The 20,405-nt window shown below is 39.8% G+C and overlaps 1 protein-coding gene and 1 long non-coding RNA gene across 6 annotated transcripts in view; one reads left to right on the forward strand and one right to left on the reverse strand.

Moving 5' to 3' along the window:
- The first annotated feature begins 409 nt into the window (after positions 1–409).
- The window catches only part of ITGA8 (integrin subunit alpha 8), a 163,510-nt gene continuing 143,514 nt past the window's right edge, over positions 410–20,405 (forward strand). For 2 of the 4 annotated variants that reach the window (XM_073229247.1, XM_073229248.1), the window contains exons 1-2: positions 502–956; positions 1,638–1,771. In XM_073229247.1, coding sequence (XP_073085348.1) covers positions 751–956; positions 1,638–1,771 — 340 coding nt within the window. In that variant the 5' untranslated portion in view covers positions 502–750. Of the gene's footprint in view, positions 957–1,637; positions 1,772–20,405 lie in introns of all 4 variants that reach the window. The other 2 variants (XM_073229249.1, XM_073229246.1) reach the window with 2 other exon arrangements.
- LOC140847849 (uncharacterized) overlaps positions 1,778–20,405 on the reverse strand; it is a 239,589-nt gene continuing 220,961 nt past the window's right edge. For both annotated transcript variants that reach the window (XR_012128044.1, XR_012128043.1), the window contains 2 exons: positions 8,341–8,477; positions 1,778–6,753 (listed from right to left, as the gene is read on the reverse strand). This is a non-coding gene — a long non-coding RNA (uncharacterized lncRNA). The remainder of the gene's footprint in view (positions 6,754–8,340; positions 8,478–20,405) is intronic.

Below are 20,405 nucleotides of genomic sequence, written 5' to 3' on the forward strand. Positions count from 1 at the left end.
CTGTCAATTCGAACATTTCTAATTTTGCTGATCTTCACCACTACACAGGGTCATGGGAAGATTCAGTACCATCACTTAACATGACCCTTTGAGAAATACCTAAATAAGATCTGGGGGCTTTGTTTACCTTTGAGGGGAGGTGGCGGAGCACAGAATTGTTGGATTTAAGTTTTAACTCACAGACGAACAAACCGCGCACCCCGAGAGGCTGTCAGACTGCAAAGGCCATGAGAAGTGCGGGACTCTCTCTCGCCTGGTGCTGGGTGCGCCTTCACCCTCTTTCATTTCGGAGAACCTGGAGCAGATGCTCGCCCCACGCGGGGGCACTGCTCCGAAAGCAATGGCTGGAATTGGCACGTGCGAAATTCAGATGGTCCTTGGGATGCGACTGCCCTGGAAGGCCGGGCAACGGAAGCGGGCGCCTGGCGCCGCCGCCAACAGGACAACTGCGGCCCGGGCGTCGCCAGCTCCAGCGCGCAGCCCGCGGACCCGTCGCTAGGAGGCGCCGCGAGAGCGCCCGGCCCCCGCCCGCTGCCAGAGGAGGGCTCGGATCCCCTCGGCCAGCCCAGGAGCTGGCGGGGAGGAGACCGCAGGGGACGCGCGGCCGATCGCCGGGGCTGTCACCGCGGACGCGCCGCGCGCTCCCACCGGCACGCGGGCAGCTGGGGGCCGCCAGCCGCCGCCCCCGCCACTTGCCCGACGAGGTTCTCGGCGCCCGCTCCCCGGTGAGCACACGCCGGGCGAAGGGCGATGAGGGCCGGGGCCCGCCGCGGTCCCCGGGGCAGCCGGGCGCAACTGCCCGCGCCCCTCTGGTACTTCTCAGCGGCGCTGGGGATGCTGTGGCCCCCTGCCTCGCAGGCGTTCAACTTGGACGTGGACAAGCTCACGGTGTACAGCGGGCCGGAGGGCAGCTACTTCGGCTACGCGGTGGACTTCCACATACCTGCTGCTCGCACGTAAGTCGCCTCGCGCGGGGAGTTCGCGCACCCCGGAACCCGCCACGAGTTGGGTGGGTGCTGGCCCGGCTGCAGGGGGTCCCGCAGCCTGATAGAAGGCGATCCCTGAGATTCCACCCCGCTGCCCATTTGGGGTCCTGTCCGGCTCCCCTCTGGCCACTAGCCTCTCCACTCCCCTTCATGTTAGATGTGCCTCGTGATCTTTGCTCTAGAGACACAGCACTTCATAGGACACTCCAGTCCTGGGGAGTTTCTGGTGCAGACTCGAGCATCATACAAAGGGGAAAACGAGACCCAACAGACTCAGCCAGTTAAAACAGAGACCACAACACGGTCTGTTTATACATAGCCTGTAACAATTAAGTGTCTGGGCGCAAGTGCTGTCGACTACAAGCAGCTGGGCTCTGTCCTCTGCTATTTATTTTTCTCTTCTCTCATCTCACTGTATACAGAGCTCCACCTAGAGAAAAATTAGGACTATTTGCGCCCTCTTTCAAACCAGGTTTCAGACGCCCTTAGGTTTCCAAGAGGAAATCAAAGTTGACAGTTGATGTCCATCATAAATACGTTTCTACACCCAACCCCGACCCTAGTCTCAGTGGGCAGGCTGCTACAGAGACTGCATCGCATGCGTGCACTTTTATGATTCCCAAGGACTGGTTTTCTCCTACCCTTTCGCAGAGCGAGTGTCTTGGTGGGGGCGCCCAAAGCCAACACCAGCCAGCCAGACATCGTGGAAGGGGGAGCCATCTATTACTGTCCGTGGCCCGCCGAGGGGTCTGCACAGTGCAAGCAGATACCGTTTGACAGTACCAGTAAGTCATATTTGCCTTTCTCATCCGTGAGTTCTCGTTTCAAAGATTCAGGGCCATCCGGGAGTCAACTCCCCACTTGCTTTGTACTCATTTGGCCTGTCTAATGGGTCTGTTCAGTTCCCTAGAGAAATCAGCTTCTTTAAGCCAGAGTGAAGGGGAGGAAAATGCTGAGTGAACCCCAAAGAGGGAACGATAGTTTACCTTGAGTATTTGGATGCATTCTAGTAACTTGTGTTTCCTTACTGTCTGAGACAAGCATTTTCAGGGTGAGTGGATGCTTCAGAAAAATATAAATGCTACACCCTAACCTTGATTATGGAGACAATTTGATTGCTTCCCAGGAACAGATCTGGAAAAAGGCAGTGAGCTTTAGCATTTCCAGTGCCCAAAGTCCGGAGGCAAGACTCAGCTGCACAGACCTAGACATTGCTCCATGTTGCTATTTAATTCTTTACAGAAAGAAAGAATTTTCTTTCAAAATATCGGACATTGGATGCAAACTAGTACAGGCAGAGTGTGGATAGATTACATTCATTTCCAAAATCCCTAGACAGATGTTTCTTATTTAATTAAAGGGAAAATACATTTTAAACAATTCAGGCTGGTTATGTTTCCTCTGGTGTTTTCTCTGGGTCCTGAGAAAATAATTTAAACGTAAGGCTTTCAAAAACATTAATGCTGAATGTTTTAATTTGTACCTCCAAAACTTCACGAATTCAAAAGTTCTACATTATTGGAAAGCAAGTATCTTTTTTCAGAAAAATGTATGTCAACTCAAGTAATGTTCTTTGATGAACAATCATTTAAAATACCTTTTGTACTACACTACTATTTTATGCCATTCTTCATTATTGTTATACTAGTGTGCATGTAGAATTTGTGTAGAAAATCCATATTCACATTATTTTGATGAAATTGGATAGGTGGCATTTACCTGTTACTTTAACTGATGTGCATTTGTTTTATTTTAAAGGAGAAAATCCTTTCAATTATATGAATATGGGAATCATTTCAAAGAAAAAAAATCCTATGTAAGCATTACTTTGAATTATGTCCAAATTAGGAAAATATTTTATGAAGGCATTTTATAATTGTTTTTCATATGTATCTATATATGGTCACAATAGCTCATTTAACATTTTATTAAACAATTCAGTTATTTCATACCAATTTTTATAAGCTTTTACCTTTAACTATTAGAAACTGGAAAAATGAAGCCACTGGTGTTAATTTGCAAAAGAAATCTTTCAATTTGTTGTTTAGTCAGGACTTTACATGCTTCTAATTACTGACCTCTAGCTTGTGAATAAATTTCCTAAGTCAGAAGAATTAAGCATAAAATTAATGGTATTTTAATAATCCACATCAAAGTCATTTCTATTTTAAGAAGTATTTTAAAATACATATCAAATCAGGATCTAGCTAGCATATTTTTCCTTTGATAAAAGAAGAATCTATGCCTGCCCAGAGAAGTCACACCTGAAAACCTTTCTAAGTACTGATGCCAGTAGATGTCTTGGTTCAATAGATGAAAACCAGAAAATACAGACATCAATAGGGTTGTTTTTGACCACTCCCAGTAAAAAATCTCCAATGTTAAATTACAATAGGTAGCTTTTTCCAAAAGTTCATTCTAAAGCAACTGTGTGGAGCTTTGAACATGCTTTCCCATAGAGAACTAATGCTGAAAGATTGTGCTTTGGTTTCCAAAATAGCCCACAGGAATGTACTTAACCCTTATTGTAGCTGAATTATATTTGCAACGAAACAGTAGGGAACAAACTAAAACAGTTTTGGCAATTAAATAAATAGGAAAATAATAATGTTGAGGAAAAATCAGTGTTACTTGGAGAAAGAATGGGGGTAGATACGCAGGTTTTGAGGAAGACATCTGGGTATCTCAAAGGGCTTTGGAGATTCATGCTACGGGTTGCACACTATGTCTTATTTTACTTCTAAATGTAGGGGGATTTTTTTTCTTGATAGGCAGCCTTAGCAACCAGAATCACAGTAATTTGAGGATTCGTAAGTGGAACGGCAAGGGAAAGCAACAGGGAGATAGATGTTTCTGAAATAATTGAGCAAGAAATGAAAAAAAAAAAAAAAAGGCAAGGCAAAGGAGGCCACACAGCTCTGTGAGAACTTAGTGGTCCATGATGGAATGAGCAGAGTCGGGGCTGGTGGAAGCCTGGCAGTGTTTCACTGAGACAGATGCAAGAATCATGGAGAAAAGAAAGTTTCCATGTTTAGCCATCAGCGGGTGCTGTGGGTCCAGGAACCTTGGTTGCTGGGTTGACTCCACCCCAACATTACTTTCACAAATTCCAATTAAAATGATCTTCCAGAGGTCTGAAAGGAAAAAGCAGTTTGGGTAGAAGGTTGCTGAAATCAGAGGTTGTAGAAGGAGACTTTTTCTTGATGGGAATGATGGGTTGTACGCACCCCTGGTTTGCTGCAGCTCACCACAGCATGCCCCTCACCATCCCCAGTCAGCTGCCTCCTGTCTGACTCTTTGTCCACTGGCAGCCATGTACCATTTTCCCAAAAACAGGAAGGATATTTCTCTGCTTGATGAAGTAGTGGCTCTGATTGTTGGACACCCACAAACTGATGTTCACATAACAGAGCATGATGCATCAGGCATAAACATATTTTACTTTGCAAATATTCCTCTGTAAAGAAAGTTGTGCCTTTCCTTGTATTGTGCTGTCCACTTTTAATATCACATCTGAATTCAAGACACTTGAGGTAAATGTGACCTTTTAATGACATTGTTTCCAGTTGTTCAGGCCTCTGGGGTATCTATTTAGTGTTCACTGTGGTAACCTACAAAATGAACTTTCTTAGACATGGATGGACACTGACCTGTCATTCAGCCCTAAATCTGGCTGTGACCTTAAACCACAGCTTATGTAAGGTCAACTGCCTTCTAGTTCAATTCTTTTTTCATTAAACTATCATTTACTTTATTTTTACCTTATCACATAACAGTGGATTTTTAAAATTACTTCTTGTCATAAATGCAAAAACAGAGGAAGCTGGGAATGGCCTAGCATTTCAAATGCATGAATACTATTAAAATCTTTGGTCCTTTCAAGTACAGAAAAAGGAAACTTTAGGAAAGCATATGGCAGTGGGGGAGGTGCAAAATGCAGAGAGAAGATAATTTTCCTGCTCTGCACAAAATCAAGTGGTTCCAAAAAAGTACTTCTCTCATCTCCCTTCTGACTTTCCCTCTTACTTCACCAAAATAAAATCCCCCATCACTAAACTGATTTCTTCCACTTTTGCTTAAGGAACTCTTAAACTATGCCCTAATGCCTTAAACAACTTCAAACATTGATTGCATCTGAAATTCATGCCTCCTTCCTTTCTAAATCTACTTCAAGGTTCATGTCTTCTTTTTACTATGTTTTCCAAAAGCATGTGGGAATTAAATAAGAGTTGCTAGATTGTAACCCTCCCTCTATAAGGGGGGATAAATGAGCCAGAGCCTCATCTTTGGAATGATGAAAGAAAAATTGCGACAATAGTAACAACAGCATTGTACACAAATATTCGTATTAAATGCTCAGATGAAACATTTTAATGAGAAACATAATGGCACATATTAGTTAATGATAGTCATCCTAGCACTAAAAATAATGGAAAGGCAATACAGCCGAGAGACACTCATAATTTGGGAGCTAAAGAGTGAACACGAAGAGGTGGGAGGTGCCATTGAGTTTGGAAGTCATCTGAGTAAGACTATAGAATTTGCCTGGCCTTAACTTAGTATATTCGTGCTTTTTAAAAAAAAAAACCTTAAATTGGAAGATGATTTGGTTAGGCTATTTCAACGTTCTGGAATGGTAAGATTTTTGCTGGAATTGCACTTTAGTTTGAGGACCGGAAGCCCTTGGTTTGGGTCTGTTTTATTTCGTGTTCAGTGAACCCACCGTAAGAAGCAGCCTGAAGCATCTGGTGCTGTGCCTGGTACGGGGCTGCTCTGTGACAGTCCTTACTGGGCGTGCTCTTCCCTCATGTGAGGCTTGGGAGCATATTGGTCACATAAGTCTTGCCTAACTTCCTCAAAAGAAATCAGTTTTTGTTCAGGAACAAAGAAAAGAAAAATATAAGTCAAAGATACCCAAGTAAATGACAGAGGAAATAACACAAATGTGATAGAACTCACAGCGGAAATCTGGGCTCTGGGAAGTTCATTTGAAAGGGAAAAAAGGGAAGACAGACTAAAGGTAACTGCTCCTTTTAAGAACTGATAATGTCATAATCAGGGTAAATTTTGGTAGTCAAGAAAAATATATACATATATGAAGGCAGAAAGCTTACTGTGCTGAGTGCTAACCCCACTCAGTTACCGTGGTTGAGCTCAATGGTGTAAATACATACTCTGGGAGCTGCCCTCTTGGCGGCTGCCCTGCCTGACAGGCTGGCCTGAAAGACACAGCCACCATCCCTGTGCTTCTCCCATTTGGCTCAGGTTTCCATGCGACAGAACACAATCAAGTCCTGATACAAGAAGCAAGGAGACAGTGGTCCCTATAGCACAGAACAACTGAGGAAGCACTTGGAAAGAGGAAGTCCTTGAAACTCCAGCTAGGAATGGGAAACAGATCTGTTCTACAGCTAGTTGAGAAGTATGAGCATTGGGCGCCTCTTGCTTAATCTACAAAATTTTTTCAAGAAACTGGAAGTCTGTGCAGTAGAACAAGCTTCCAGGCTCTTGGCAGGAACAGTCCATGCAGCAGCTGCTGCATTCTGGGAGAAATGTAGGAAATTGTCTTGAAATTATTCTGAAGGTAGAAAAATGCACTTTGACATTTAAGCTGACCAGTTGAGTTGTGTGCATTCAAACTTCCCCTGTTGTGTTCAAAGAGTCCTGTATCTGTGAACCGTGTTGATGAAAGTAGTTGCCAGTAATACTGAAGAGCTCCACTCAGTGTGCCCTGATTGGCACCATCAAGATACACAAACATGGATTTCTGTGGACAACAGATAAAAGGCTAATTATTGATCTTATTAAAAGCACTAACTTAAAAATAATATTTAATTTTCAAAATTTATCTTTATAAAAATGTATTTATTGAGTGCACCAAGCAAGGTGTACTTGTAGAATGAAATCCTAAAATAGAGTAAAAATAATTTATTTCTAGGTTAGGTTATATGGAGATTTAAGGTAGATAAACAAATCATGATTCACCAATAAGCAATGCACTTAAAATATTCTAACGCCTAATACATTGGTGTTATTCTTTTATGGATTCAGCCAGGCAGCTTCCAGCCCAGTGTGGAAGGAACAGAGCTCAACATAGCCCTACGGAAAGGTCTGGCTGCTACATCTCTGATATTTAGTGTATGGCCCCAAAACTCTGCCGAACTGAGGAACTTTTCTAGATCCATAAACATTGGTGAAAGTAATCATTTACCTTTTCAACTGTTTTAGTAAAAATAAGGCATAGATTACAAGAGTAAATCTTTATAGACATGGTTGCCAGGCATTGGGAATGGCAAGAAGAGGTTGACTCCATAATGGAGAAAAGTGAATTTGGGGGAGGGCAGTGCAAGTTTCTGTGTCTTGATTGTGGTGACGGTTACATGATTCTTGTATTTTTGTCAAAATCTATAGGACCATACATTCACCAAGAGTGAATTTTACTGCATGTGAATAAAAAAAAATTTTAATGAGAAATAAACCTTTACGGAAACTACTAGAGATTTATATATTCGATATGATGATTCAATTTGGCTTTGTAACCATTGCTGTGAGCATGTGGGCAGTAAGCCCTTAGATCACAGGAAGTTCTGGTGTCAAAATAACTGAAGTATAAGGACTCATATTATCCCTGAAGAACTTAGGCTACTGCTCCTAAATAAGAGCAAACAACTAGTCAGATCATCATGGAGGAGCTTCTTCGACATTCTTTCAGTATAGATTTAATAAATCTTTTGAATTAATATTTAATTTATCTTTAAGGATTATATGTTCAGAATGTGTTTGGTAAGAGAACTGTGATGAGAGCATGTTGAGTAAGACTAGATCTTTGCAATGAGGCATCATACTTGTGTAATTCTCATATCCTTACTGAAATTCAGGCATGAGACTCCTCGCTAGCAGTCATTAAACTAAGGAGATCTCACTTCAAACACATTATTTTAGTAATCAAAACTATTACAACAGCATTGCAGGGCAGATACTTATTAATATCTTAGGTTAATTTTATTCTTTATTTCTGATATTTGACATATGGACACAGATTTGTATATGATAATTGCAAAAGCCACTGTATCAATCTATACTGATTCCCAGGATGTGTAGAGCTTAGAGAAGGGCCTACACCATTGCTACAGGAATAGGTTTACACAGGGACCATACACAGCCCACATTATGCACAGCATTTCAACCCGGGTATAGCAGGCAAACTCCCCCAGCCAGATTACAGCTCATTTCAGATTTGTCTCAGTTGTTATCTGCTATGATTTGCCCAGATGTCTCCAGCCAAGCCACCCCTCTCCTGCCGTACCACCTGCAACACTTACTTCTTTAGCATAGTACACCATAGCAAGCTTACCTCTGAAATGTGCACTATGGACTCACATGTCCCACTCACACTGGGCCCACATCCTGGCACCTCTTTCTTAACCACCCAGAACATCTTATTGTCCAGTAGTGATTTTCTGGTACTTCTGGCTTCTCTCTTACAATTCCCTATGGAAAATACATTTTAGAAATTGAGTTGGAAATTGCTACAAATGTTTTTTTAGAGAAAAGGAGACTTAGCACTAAAAAATAATCTTTTCAGACATCCTAAATATGGGTAGTCAAGTAAATTACAGCATAATCACATAAGTATCATATAATCATGAACAATGAAGCCTACCAAGAATCAGTATTACTATATCCATAGTATTACTATGAGAAAATGCATTTGTTCTAATATTAAGCGAAACACACAAAATTCAAAATTGTATCTACAACCTGTAGAAGAGTACAGGAAGGGATATGCAATGAGAAGCTATCTTTGGGAAATGTGATTAATACTGGATTGTTTTCTTCTTTTTTTAATGCCTTTTCTTTTTTTAATTTTCAAAACCACGAGCAGGTATCTATTTATGACCAGGAATATAATGATAAAAGTAAACATCTAAAAATTTTGAAATGAGATCATCAAGTTCACTGAAGTACTATGGAGATTCACAATGAAAAACTACAATTAAGGTTCCGTGTTGGATGATGACAACCTCAGTTGCTTCCTCTTTTGTCTCAGATGTAGATGGTAGAGTAGTTCCTAAACTTATGTATTTCTAGGTGCTTATGTTTCGGAATGCTTAAGCCCAAAGCTGTTTTCAGTAACAATTATATGTGTACAAATAAGAAGGTGCAGTATATTGCCTATTCTCATTCTACATTATCCCTGAATCAATAAAAACATAAGACTGGATGGTCTGACATGACAGTTTTTAGAGTCTTTAGAATAACAGAGCTATTTGTGGGAACAAACCCATTCAAATACTCATGTTATCTGGAAACACCTTCATAGTCAAATCCAGAAATAATGTCTCATCAAATATCTGGGCACTTCATGATCAGTTAAGTTGACACATAAAATTATCTGCCTCCCCCTCTATGAGATTCACAATGCATATTCTCTTAGAACAGGCACTCAGAATTCATGAACTGAAGAAACCCACTGGTTTCATAGGATATAAAATTTATTGACAGTCATTCTATCTACTCACATTTCTTAGGCCAAAGCATGCTAGGAGGTTGGCTGCAACAACTTATTTGAATATCTAATGCTTTATTTATTCATACCTAACAAAATCGTATCTATAATCTTTAAAAGAGTATCAGAAAGGAAATGCAATAAAAGAGATTATCTTTGGGAAGTGTAATTAAAACTGGCCTTTCTTCTATTTCTAGTGGACATATTTTGCAGGACATATTTTTGGGATCACTGAAATAGCAAAGTTCTTTCTTCAGGGCTGCAGTCCCCATCCCCACACATACAGTAGGGAGCAGACACATGGTAAGGAAACAAAGGTGTTTCTGTCAGCAGATGCAAGATGTGAGCAAGCTCTTTATAACAAGAGTCAGTTCTCAACCTGTTCCATTGGAGTACAACTGGACTCCACTCTCTACTACAAGTACTGTCTGGGAAGAGTGTATGTCCTTCACCCTTCTGATCAGATTCTTTGGGTGGCATGCTATTAAATTGTAATGCCTTCCCCCTCATAGAGCCCTTCAATTAATTTTAACCCACTTGCACTTAAATAAAAACATCATCTTAAGTAATTGAAAATAAAATTTTCATTAGCAAACAAAATATTTTGTTTATTTTGCTTACCACAGGTGGTCAGAGAAAGTTTCATTGAGGAGGTAATACCTGAGCAATTACCTAATTCAGTGAGGCAAGAAACCAAGCAATTTCGGGGGGAGTATAGTGTTCTAGGTTGCATTAAGTCAGTGCTATAGGCTGGAGATGAGAAAGTTCATGGGAGAAAGGCCAGTGGCTGGAGAGAAGTAAGTCAAGGAAAGAGTGGCAGAAAATGAGGCCAGAAAGCAAGGTATAGGCAAGATTATATAGTAGTACATTAAGGGCTGATGTCAGGATGTTGTTCAAAGAGTGATGGGCAGCTAATAGTGGTTTTGAGTAGACAAGTAACATAATTTGAATTATACTTCTAAACGGATCCATTTAATAAACTGTAGGCAAACAAGAGCAGAATAAGGAGTCTAAATAGGAGAATCTTCCTGTTGTCTTGTGATGGAGAAGTGTGGTTTGTGTTGAGTGATAGCAGTTAGGGTTGAAAAACTGTTGGATTTGGGATTTATCTGAAAGTGGTAGGATTTCATGATGGATGAGATGAAGGGGGCAGAAGAGTAAAAAAATTCTGAACAATGGAGGAACAGGACTGAGACAGGGAACAGTGGGGAGGGGTAAGTCTGGGAGAAAATATCAAGAGTTGAAGTCAAATATTTGAAATTTGAGACGTTTATTAAATAGCCCAGTGATGTCAAATGGGAAGGTGGATAAACCTGGAGCTCATGCAAGAGGTTTGGAGATATAGAATTGGAAGTCATAAGTATGTGGGCGATGTTTAAGGCCATGACTTAGGCAGAGAGTATGGATGAAGAGAAAAGGAGAGAAGCCAAGTGAAGCAAAGAGGAGGGAAAAGGAAGCAAAAGGTCAAGGCTGAGATTGAGTCTGAAGCACCATTGGCACTGAGAGAAATAGCGGGGAATTGAGGACGATGTGACAAACACTAGGAAGTTGTGGCCAGTTTGGTAAAAGAAGTCATGAAGCCAAATGTTAACTCCATGGGAGGTAAAGTAAAATAAGGACAGGAATGCGGACATTTGATTGGCAGAGTGAAGTTACCAATCTGGATGAGAAAGCAGTTGCACTGGACTGTGGTGAGAGAGGAGAGGAGGGGACCGACGGGAGGTAGTGAGGATGGATGTGTAGCCATTTGCTTCCAAAGAGGTTCTGTAAATGAGGTCAGAGAAATGTAATAGTCAAGAAGATTCTAGCCCGTTTGTAGTCTAACAGGAACTATCCAGTTGAGAGGGAGACGACGATGACTGGGAGGAAAGCAGAAGCACAGGAACAAGTTCCTGAGAAGCTGAAAAGGGTGGGTGGGATACCTACACAGGTGGAGGCACTGTCCTCAGACACGCACCTGGGCATTCATCCTTGGTGCCATGAGAAGGCAGTGAGGACCCCACTGGGGGTGGAGTGGTGGCTTTGCTAACTGAAGAAGGAAAACGATCTTTTTCCATTCCATTTTCTCAGTGGAATCAGCAGCAAGTTTATCAGCTGAGAGTGAGGAGGAGGAGGGGGACTCGTGGGAGGAGGAGGACATGTGAATAGCAGTAGCAGACTGGTAGAACGAACTGAGCGGACTAACAGGATTACCAGGCAGTGCACAGGGCCCGTGTGTATTTACATTTTGGGATTTATTTGTGGAAGGAATAAATTTTTGCCTCTGCTCACCCTATAGCATGGTCCTGCTCATTTGAGATAGGATTTAGGATCCCCCAGGGCATAATTCCATCTTGGGTGTTAATCTTCCATAAAGCTATACTGTAGACACAGAAGGTTTGAATTCTGAAATGCCTATTTTGTGTGACATTGGGAATGATGATTCCTTTTTTTTTAACCACAAATGAACCACTTTGTTAGATGAATGGTTGGGATCCTTTTTCCTACCACATCTTCTGGCAAAGGGAATGAGGTCCTGAGGACGACACAAGCGTACAGCAGGAGCTAGTGTAATTACAATTTCAATTGCTTTTGGAGGCAAGTGTGTGCAGCCTTCATCCTGAAACCCAATCATATCCTGTATTTAAAAGCACTGCTCTGAGGTCATATTGAAGAGATTCATGTCAGTGAGTCTGCTTCCTGAGATTCCCCTGCTGAGAGGTTTTCATTACTTGAAGCAAATGAATTACTGGCCCCTAAACAGAGGCATGTTGTGCTCCTCCCACTCGGAAGGTGACATACAAGCCGCAGTGAGAGTTCTCATTTCCCCAGCTGTATCTGCAGCAATGATATTCAATCCCGGGTAATTACCCCAAGTGTGAGAAAACCTAGAGATGAGAGAGTACGAAAAATTGAAGGAGCTGAAAGAAAATCACTATGGTTGGGAATGACAGGAGATGATAGTAGCAAAGCAAGGATGTCTGAGCCTGGTTTTAACAATTTTTGCATTTTCCAAAGAACTCCAGCTTCAGGGTAGAGAATGAATTTGAAGGTGCCTAATCTGGAGGAGGAGAAATCAGTTAGGATGTCACTGCAGAAACTGGCTAAAAAACAGTCCAAGCTGGGGAAGTGGCAACAGAGATGGAAAGAAGTAGATGGACCTGAGAGAGCTTTCAAAAGAAGAATCGACAGGAATTGATTACAGAATGGAATTTGGGAGCACAGGGTGGTGATTGTCAAGGATGTATTCCAAGTTTCTGGGGTTAATTGGACTGCCATTTTACTAGGTATAAATAGCAAACAAGACCAGCATACTCTGACCTTGCAGTGTTCAGGTCCAGTGGATAAGAGAATTAGTGCCTGCCAGTTCTAATCTAGGGAAAAGGAAAGAAGGTTTTAGGTATGCGGAAGGCGAGACTTTTTGTGTATCAGGGAAAGCTTTTCAGACACGGCATCACTAAAGGTCAGAGCTGAAGAGTGTTCTGTGTGCACACATGCACACACATGTGTGAACAAGGGCATGTGTCTTGGGGCGGGTGAGATGAGAAGGAAAACTGTTCTAGCCAGTGTAGGTGAGGTGGAGTGAGCTGTAACGGTCAAAGCTGATGTCTCAGTCTATACAACCTGACTGTAACCAGCTCTGCCTTTCAGACTTTTGTATTACACTAGGGGAGTTTTTGTTTTGTTTTTACTCTAATCTACCACAGATGGTTTATCATTTCCCTTTGGAGAAATGATTATCTCATTTCTTAACATTTGCTCTTCTAGCTGCATCTTACAAATTAGCAGAACAGCCACCCAAAAAATCACTTGCATCATATCAACAAAAGTCTCTGTGCATTTCCAGAACAAACCTTACATATGACCTGAGTCAACTTACACATGAGAAATATTTCAAATGATATTACATGATGTAGAAAATCACTCATATTTATTACTAAACAAACATCTGAAGAACACTGGCTAGGCACTATTGGTTACTAAAAATGAGAAATTGGAAATGTATCTCTATTCTCAGTAAGATGATATGTACAATGGAAATAATTGCAGCAGAAAGTGTTATAGTCTCACCTAGAGCCGAAAATCATATAATAAGAAATTGTAATACAGTATTTCCTATTGCTATCCCAATCCCATATTTGTGAACATTATTACTAGAACTCTAACAACATACATTCAGCTCATTTAGCTTTATTAGTTATCTGGTTATGTGTGAAGCCAAACATTTAAATAGTGATGTGATATTTAAAAAATAATTTTAAATAAAACTTTCATAATTTCCTGAAAAAAAATGTCTTAAACTACAGGAATGAGCTGGAACCTCTTACACTCTGAATGTCTGGGTGGATTCATCAAACTTAACATCTGTGTTGTTGGCTCCCAGCAGCTATGCACTCACTACTTTAAATAATTCTTTATCCAAGTTTCCTTACCTTATATTGTTTGAAATTTTCAAGACAATAATTTGAAAAAATTTCACTTTGTAAAGAGCTTTTGGCCCTACATTTTGAAACAGTTTTTTTAGTGACAATGATAGAATATATTTCATTTGATACTTTAGGTTACATCATTTCACTATGTAGATGTATAATGTATATATAATGTATAATGTATAACATAAAAACATTTGTGTTTAACATAAATTTAATGTTGCAATTTGCAAATTTAAGGTGTGCAGTGTGTGGCTTTGATACATTTATATATTGTAATGTGATTGCCATTGAAGCAATGTTTATTCCATCAGGTCATTATAGCACAGTATTATTAACTATACTCAGTATGCTGTGCATTAGTTCCTATGGCTTATTTAGTACTGATTACAAGTGTGTGTCCATAAACACTATCAGTCTTTACCCCAACCACCCATCCCCTAGTAACCACCATTTTACTCTCTGTAAAGCAGGTTTTTAAAGAAAAGTCTTGGATTAGTTGGCAAACAAGGAGGGATTTTGCAAGAGAAAATGTCATATATGAGGTCTGGGAGATGCAATAGAGAACAAAGAGAAAGCTACCTTAATGGAAGGAATACCATACCTGGAGATCAGGTGTGGGATCCAGAACCTGTGAGATAGAGGGCAGCGTATTTAGATTTGACCTACTAGGTAAAGACAGGAAAAGTACTTAGTATGTGTGTGTCTGTGTGCACACACATGTATGCATACACACATATTTGTATATAGTATATATATATGATACAAATAATATATCTTTGTTATATAGAATATTCATTTATACAGAGTAACACATTTTTGTCCATTGACAAATGAATAGATAAAGATAATGTGGTAATATAAATTAGTCACAGGGATGAAAGTACAGCATAAAGAATATAGTCACTAATACTGTAACATCTTTCTATGCTGACAGTAACTACACTGGGGTGAGCACCTGAAAATGCAGATAACTGTCGAATCACTATGTTGTATACTTGAACAATATAATATTGTATATCAACTACACTCAATAAAAAAACATGATGTGGTACACACACACACACACACACACACACACACATACACATACACAATGGAAAATTATTCAGCCACTAAAAAGGAGGAATCCTGCCATTTACACTACCATGGATGACCTTGAGAACATTTCACTAAGTGAAATAAGTAAGACAGAGAAAGACAAATACTGTATGATCTTGTTTATATGTGGAATCTAAGAAAAAAAAACTCATAGAAAAAAGACCAAATGTGTGGTTACCAGAGGCAGGTGATGGGAGGAGGAAGAATTGGAAGAAGGTGGCCAAAAGGAAGATAAATGGTGAAATGTAATATACAACATGATGATGATACTTCACACTTCTGCACGGTAGTTGTTAAGAGAGTAGATCTTATGGGTTCCCATCATCAGGGAAATTTTTTTTTCTTTTTTGTTTTCCTATATAACATAATGAATGTTAGCTAAACTTACTGTGGTAATCATTTAACAGTATATGTAAATTAAATCATTGTGCTGTACACCTTAAACTTACACAGTGCTGTATGTCAATTATACATCAATAGAATTAGAAAAAAGAATAACCCATTTTTGAACATTGTATGGAAAAATGAATTTGTGTTATTTTTCCTTACATACTCAAAAATTCACACTAAGATGATCAAGAGTCTGAAGGCTTAAGGTGTTCTTTACTGGTTAACAGTGGTTTTAGGGTATTGGGAGTCATACATTTGGAAGTTCAATTTTCCAGGACATAAAAATCAACCCAGTTCTTTTCTTGGACTTGTTACTTTTAGAGAAGAAGTTCTCTGGCCACAGCTATTTGATTTTGAATTTTCATATCACTAGTCCCTCTTCTCAGATTCAATTTAAATGATACTCTCAGAGCCTAAGATGACTATGGAAAAGATTATAAAGAAATGCTTAAAGATTTCTTTTCTCCTTTTCCTGATTAAAAATGTCTGGACAGCTCCTGAAAAAGCTTTAAGAAAACTCCTAAGGCAGAGCCCTTCAAGTGGTGACTGACAGGTAAAGGGAAACTTACTGTTTTCCAGCACAAGACTGAGAACTTTTTCAAAAATCACCCCATCTGCCCTGTCACACCTATGTCAGTTTCGGCTCTTCTCTCTCCCTTGATGATCTATCTTTCCTTCTTATAATTCCTCCCATTTACTAAACTAAAAAATTAGAAAAATATGCTTGCAGCCCATATGTGCACCATATTCTACATCCCTCACTGCTGCTCTGAAATGAATATTCCCAGGAAAAAGGAAGCAAAAGCTTGCCACCCACTGGGATTTGTATCCAGTTTGCCCAAAGACCAAAGATGCCAATTTAAGAGAGATGGCTTCAAAGCCCAGAAATGAAGGATAAGCCAAATCCATTTTATTGCTACCACTCATCTAAATTTCCCAGGTTGGCCTACAAATCTTTAGGTTTTCTTTTTTCAGATCCCAGATGTATGAATGTTCAATGTAAAGACTAAAACAAAACAGAAATAAGGGAAATTGAAATATAAAAAGCCACTGAAACATGTATACAGCCTGCTTTCAAGAGAATCATTAACAGTTCAGCATCTATACATATATAGACAGTCCCTGACTTACAATGGTTCTTAATTTTTCGACATTACAGTGTTGTGAAAGCAATATGCATTCAGTGGAACCCATACTTTGACATTTGAACTTGGGTCTGTACCTGGGCTAGTGACGTGCAGCCTGATCGTCTCTCATAATGCTGCACAGCAGTGCTGGACACAGCTCCCAGGCAGCCATGTGATCAGAGTCTGCAACCGATGCACTACACCCATGCTGTTTTTCACTTTCAGTACAGTATTCAATCAATAACATGATATTATAATATAGGCTTTGTGTTCGGCAATTCTGCCCAACTGTTGCCTGAAGTATGTGTTCGAGCACATTTGAGGTAGGCTAAGCTAAGCTATGTTTTTTGGTAGGTTAGATGTATTAAATGCATTTTCAACTTAGGATGGGGTTGTTGGGGTGTAACTCCTTCCTAAGTCAAGGAAGATCTGTACACACATACCCATACACAGAACATTTAATTTTTAAGCAAAAGTGGGATGAAACTGAATAAACAAATCTCTGAATACATAGATGGGAGCTCAGTCATTCATACAACAAACACTTACCGAGGGCCAACTGTTGCCAGACATGGTTCTAGAGGTAGGAAATACAGAGGTGAAGCAAAGAACGTTTTGGCTTCATGGGATTTATGTATATTTTGAAGGGCATAGATAGCCAGTAAACATGCAAACTTAACAAGGAAGATCATCTCAGGTAGTATAAGTACTTGGAAGAAAATTATAAAGGGTAATAGGAGAGTGAATGACAAAGGGTAGAGTGAAAAGGTTGTGCCAGGACGATGTCTCTGAGAAAGTGGCATTAGAGCAGAAACCTGATAATGAGCAGGAGTCAAGCAAATGGACAATGGTTGGAAGAGTATATCAGGGAAGAGTAAATGCAATGAGACAGAAAAGGCTGGGCATGTTCAAGGGACAGAAAATCAGTATGTCTGCAGAGCATGGGAAAATAGGAGTTGAAGCTGGGGATGTAGGCAGGGGCCAGATCCTGGCGGCTCCTTCCAGCTATGTCAGGAGTTATTCCTCAGATGTGGGATTACAACTCTCTGAGTAGGAAGGATTGTTCAATGAGTAGTGTTGGGACAACTAGCCTTTCATATTGAAAATAAGTATCTACATCCCATCATACACAAAAACAACTTCCAGACAGAAAACAAGCCCCATAAACCAAGTTAAAAGACTAGCTAAGCTTGGCAGAAGATATTTGCAGCATATATTAGGAAAAAGAATCAATAATCAAAATGTATTTCAAATTCTTACTAATCAGTATAACTGATAACCAAACAAGAAAATGAATGAAGCATGTGAACTGGCAATTCACAGAAGAAAAAAAAGTATGTGGGGCATAGACATGAAATGATAATCAACCTTCCTATAATCAGGGAAATACATAGGAAAACAGAAGAAAATGAGGCACCATTTCACAGTCATCTGGACTGGAAAAAATGTTAAAAACATTCAATGACAAGAGCTGATGTCCCTCTCACATGCCCTGCTAGTACTCATGGAAACTGTAGCTACTTTGGAGGTCAGCTGGCACAGCTGACAGAACAGATATGATAATTCTTTATGATGCAGCGATGTCATTTCTATTCTGTGCCAAGGAGAAACTCATATATGCAGATGAATGTAAATTTATAAGGATAGGGACAGAGAGGGAGATGGCTATAAGGATGTAGTAGAAAAACTGAAAAATAGCTAAATATTCATATATAAATGGAATGGATGAATAAATATAAAAGAGTATTCAATAGGATATAATACTGTACAAGAGTTAAAAAGAATGAGCTACATCTATCTAGGCTTTTCTCCATCTATCCACCCATCACCCATCTATCTGTCTGTCTTTTTTTCTATCTATCTACCTACCTACCTATTTTTCTATCGACTTAAACATGGATATCTTTCACAAACATAAAATGTTATGTCAAACACAGATACAGACTGCTACATACAGATAGTTGAATACCATTTTCTTTAGTTCAAAAGAATACTCAATATTAAGTTGTCGGCAAACTACAACTAAGTCTGACCCACCACCTGTTTTTGTATGACCTATAAGCTAAGAGTAGTCTTTACATTTTGTAATGATTGGGAAAATTTTTCAAAAGAATACTACTTAACAACACATGTAAACTATATGAATTTTAAATCTTCATGTTCATAAACTTTACTGGAACACAGCCAAGTCCAATCTTTTACATATTGTCCATGGCTGCTTTTGCTGCAAGGGCAGAGATAGGTAGTTGCAACAAAAACTGTAGAATGTGTAAAATATTTGTTATCTGCCTTTACAGAAAAAGTTTGTAGACCTATTCTATATTATTCAAGAGCACTATTTTTTAAGTGACCAGGAGTATAAACATCAAATTCATGATAGTGGCTACCTCTGGAGGAGAAGGAGAGGGGTATAGAACTGGGGATAGATGTTAAAGTGTACTGAAATGTTGTAAATGTGAAAACGCTTAACTGTCAGTTCTGTCTGGTAGAATACAAGTGTTTGTTATATTAAATCCGTGGACCTTTCTGTACTTTTTAAAGCATCAAAAAAGCTATTAAGGATATTTGTAGATGTTATTCTGTATCCATGCATACACATCTGTCATATATGCTTTAACAGTTGGCTAGGAATCTGTTTTATATATAACAGAAATTTCTTTTTGAGTCCCTTATTATAACATTTAAGTCATTATGGTTTTGCTATCATAACTAAGACAACAAGTATCTTCATATTGCATCTTAAAGCATTTGTGTAATTATTTCCATTGAACAAAATCCTAGAAGTCTAATTCCTTTGTATAAAAATTAATAAATTTAGATTTTGATAAATGTAGCCAAATGGTCTTTCCAAAATGCTGCATCAAGTTATTATCTTGAAAATAATGTGAATATTAATATTTTTTGCCAAGCTGGTAGGTGACAAGTATTGTTTTTATTGTTTTAATTTGAGGTGCAGGATCTCTCCATGAGTTTATTGGCTATTTGATTTTGCCTCTGCAATGCCTTTTCAGGTAGTTAGAACTTTTTCTATTGAATTTTAATCTTTTTCTCTTATTGATTTGGCAGCTCTTTCACATATGAAGTATACTGATCCCTGTAAGTCTGGGGAGAGGAAATCCCTGGGAAAAATACCTCTAAAAACTGAAATCAGTCAAAGGGAGAAATAAAGTTCAAAATCCATTTATTGCTTACAAACTGCAGTCCGGGCCTTCTCTCTTTCCTGCTCCAGCATAAGCAAAACCAGCCCTCCTCCTCACCTACAAACTGCAGTCCGGGGCCATCTCTCTCCTCTGCTCTGGAGAAAGCAAGCCAGCAAGCAAGCCAGCCCCCTCCCCTTAACCTCTCAGGGTCAGACATGCCCTCAGTTACCTAGGTAATTATCCATTGATATGGAGATGAACTTCTCTCCACACCTGAGAAATTATGCAAATGCTCTAAAGCCAGGTGAGATATTCTGGAAATATTACTCCTGTGGGTAAAATTGTAGTTTTTCCTGAATATCTCACCTGGCTTTAGTACATCTGCATATCAATAGGCATTCAGAGGTGAAAAGAAGTATGGCTTTAGTGCATTTGCACCATTCCTCAGGGGTGGAGAGAAGTTCATCTCCATATCAATGGGTAATTACCTGGGCAATGGAGGGCTTATCTGTACCTGAGAGGTGAGGGAAGGGCCAGTTTTGCTTCTGCTGGACCAGGAAAGAGAGATGACCCGGGACTGCAGTTTGTTAGCAATAAATGGACTTTAAACTTTATTTCTCCCTTTGACTGATTTCGGTTTTTAGAGGTATTTTACCCCAGAATTTCCTTTCCCCAGACTTACATCTGGCATAGTTGGCAGGATTCCTCTGAACCCGAAATCTGTCATAATGAGTGCAACCTTT

This window comes from Manis javanica, chromosome 2 (genome assembly GCF_040802235.1).
Source record: "Manis javanica isolate MJ-LG chromosome 2, MJ_LKY, whole genome shotgun sequence".
Lineage (NCBI taxonomy): Eukaryota > Metazoa > Chordata > Mammalia > Pholidota > Manidae > Manis > Manis javanica.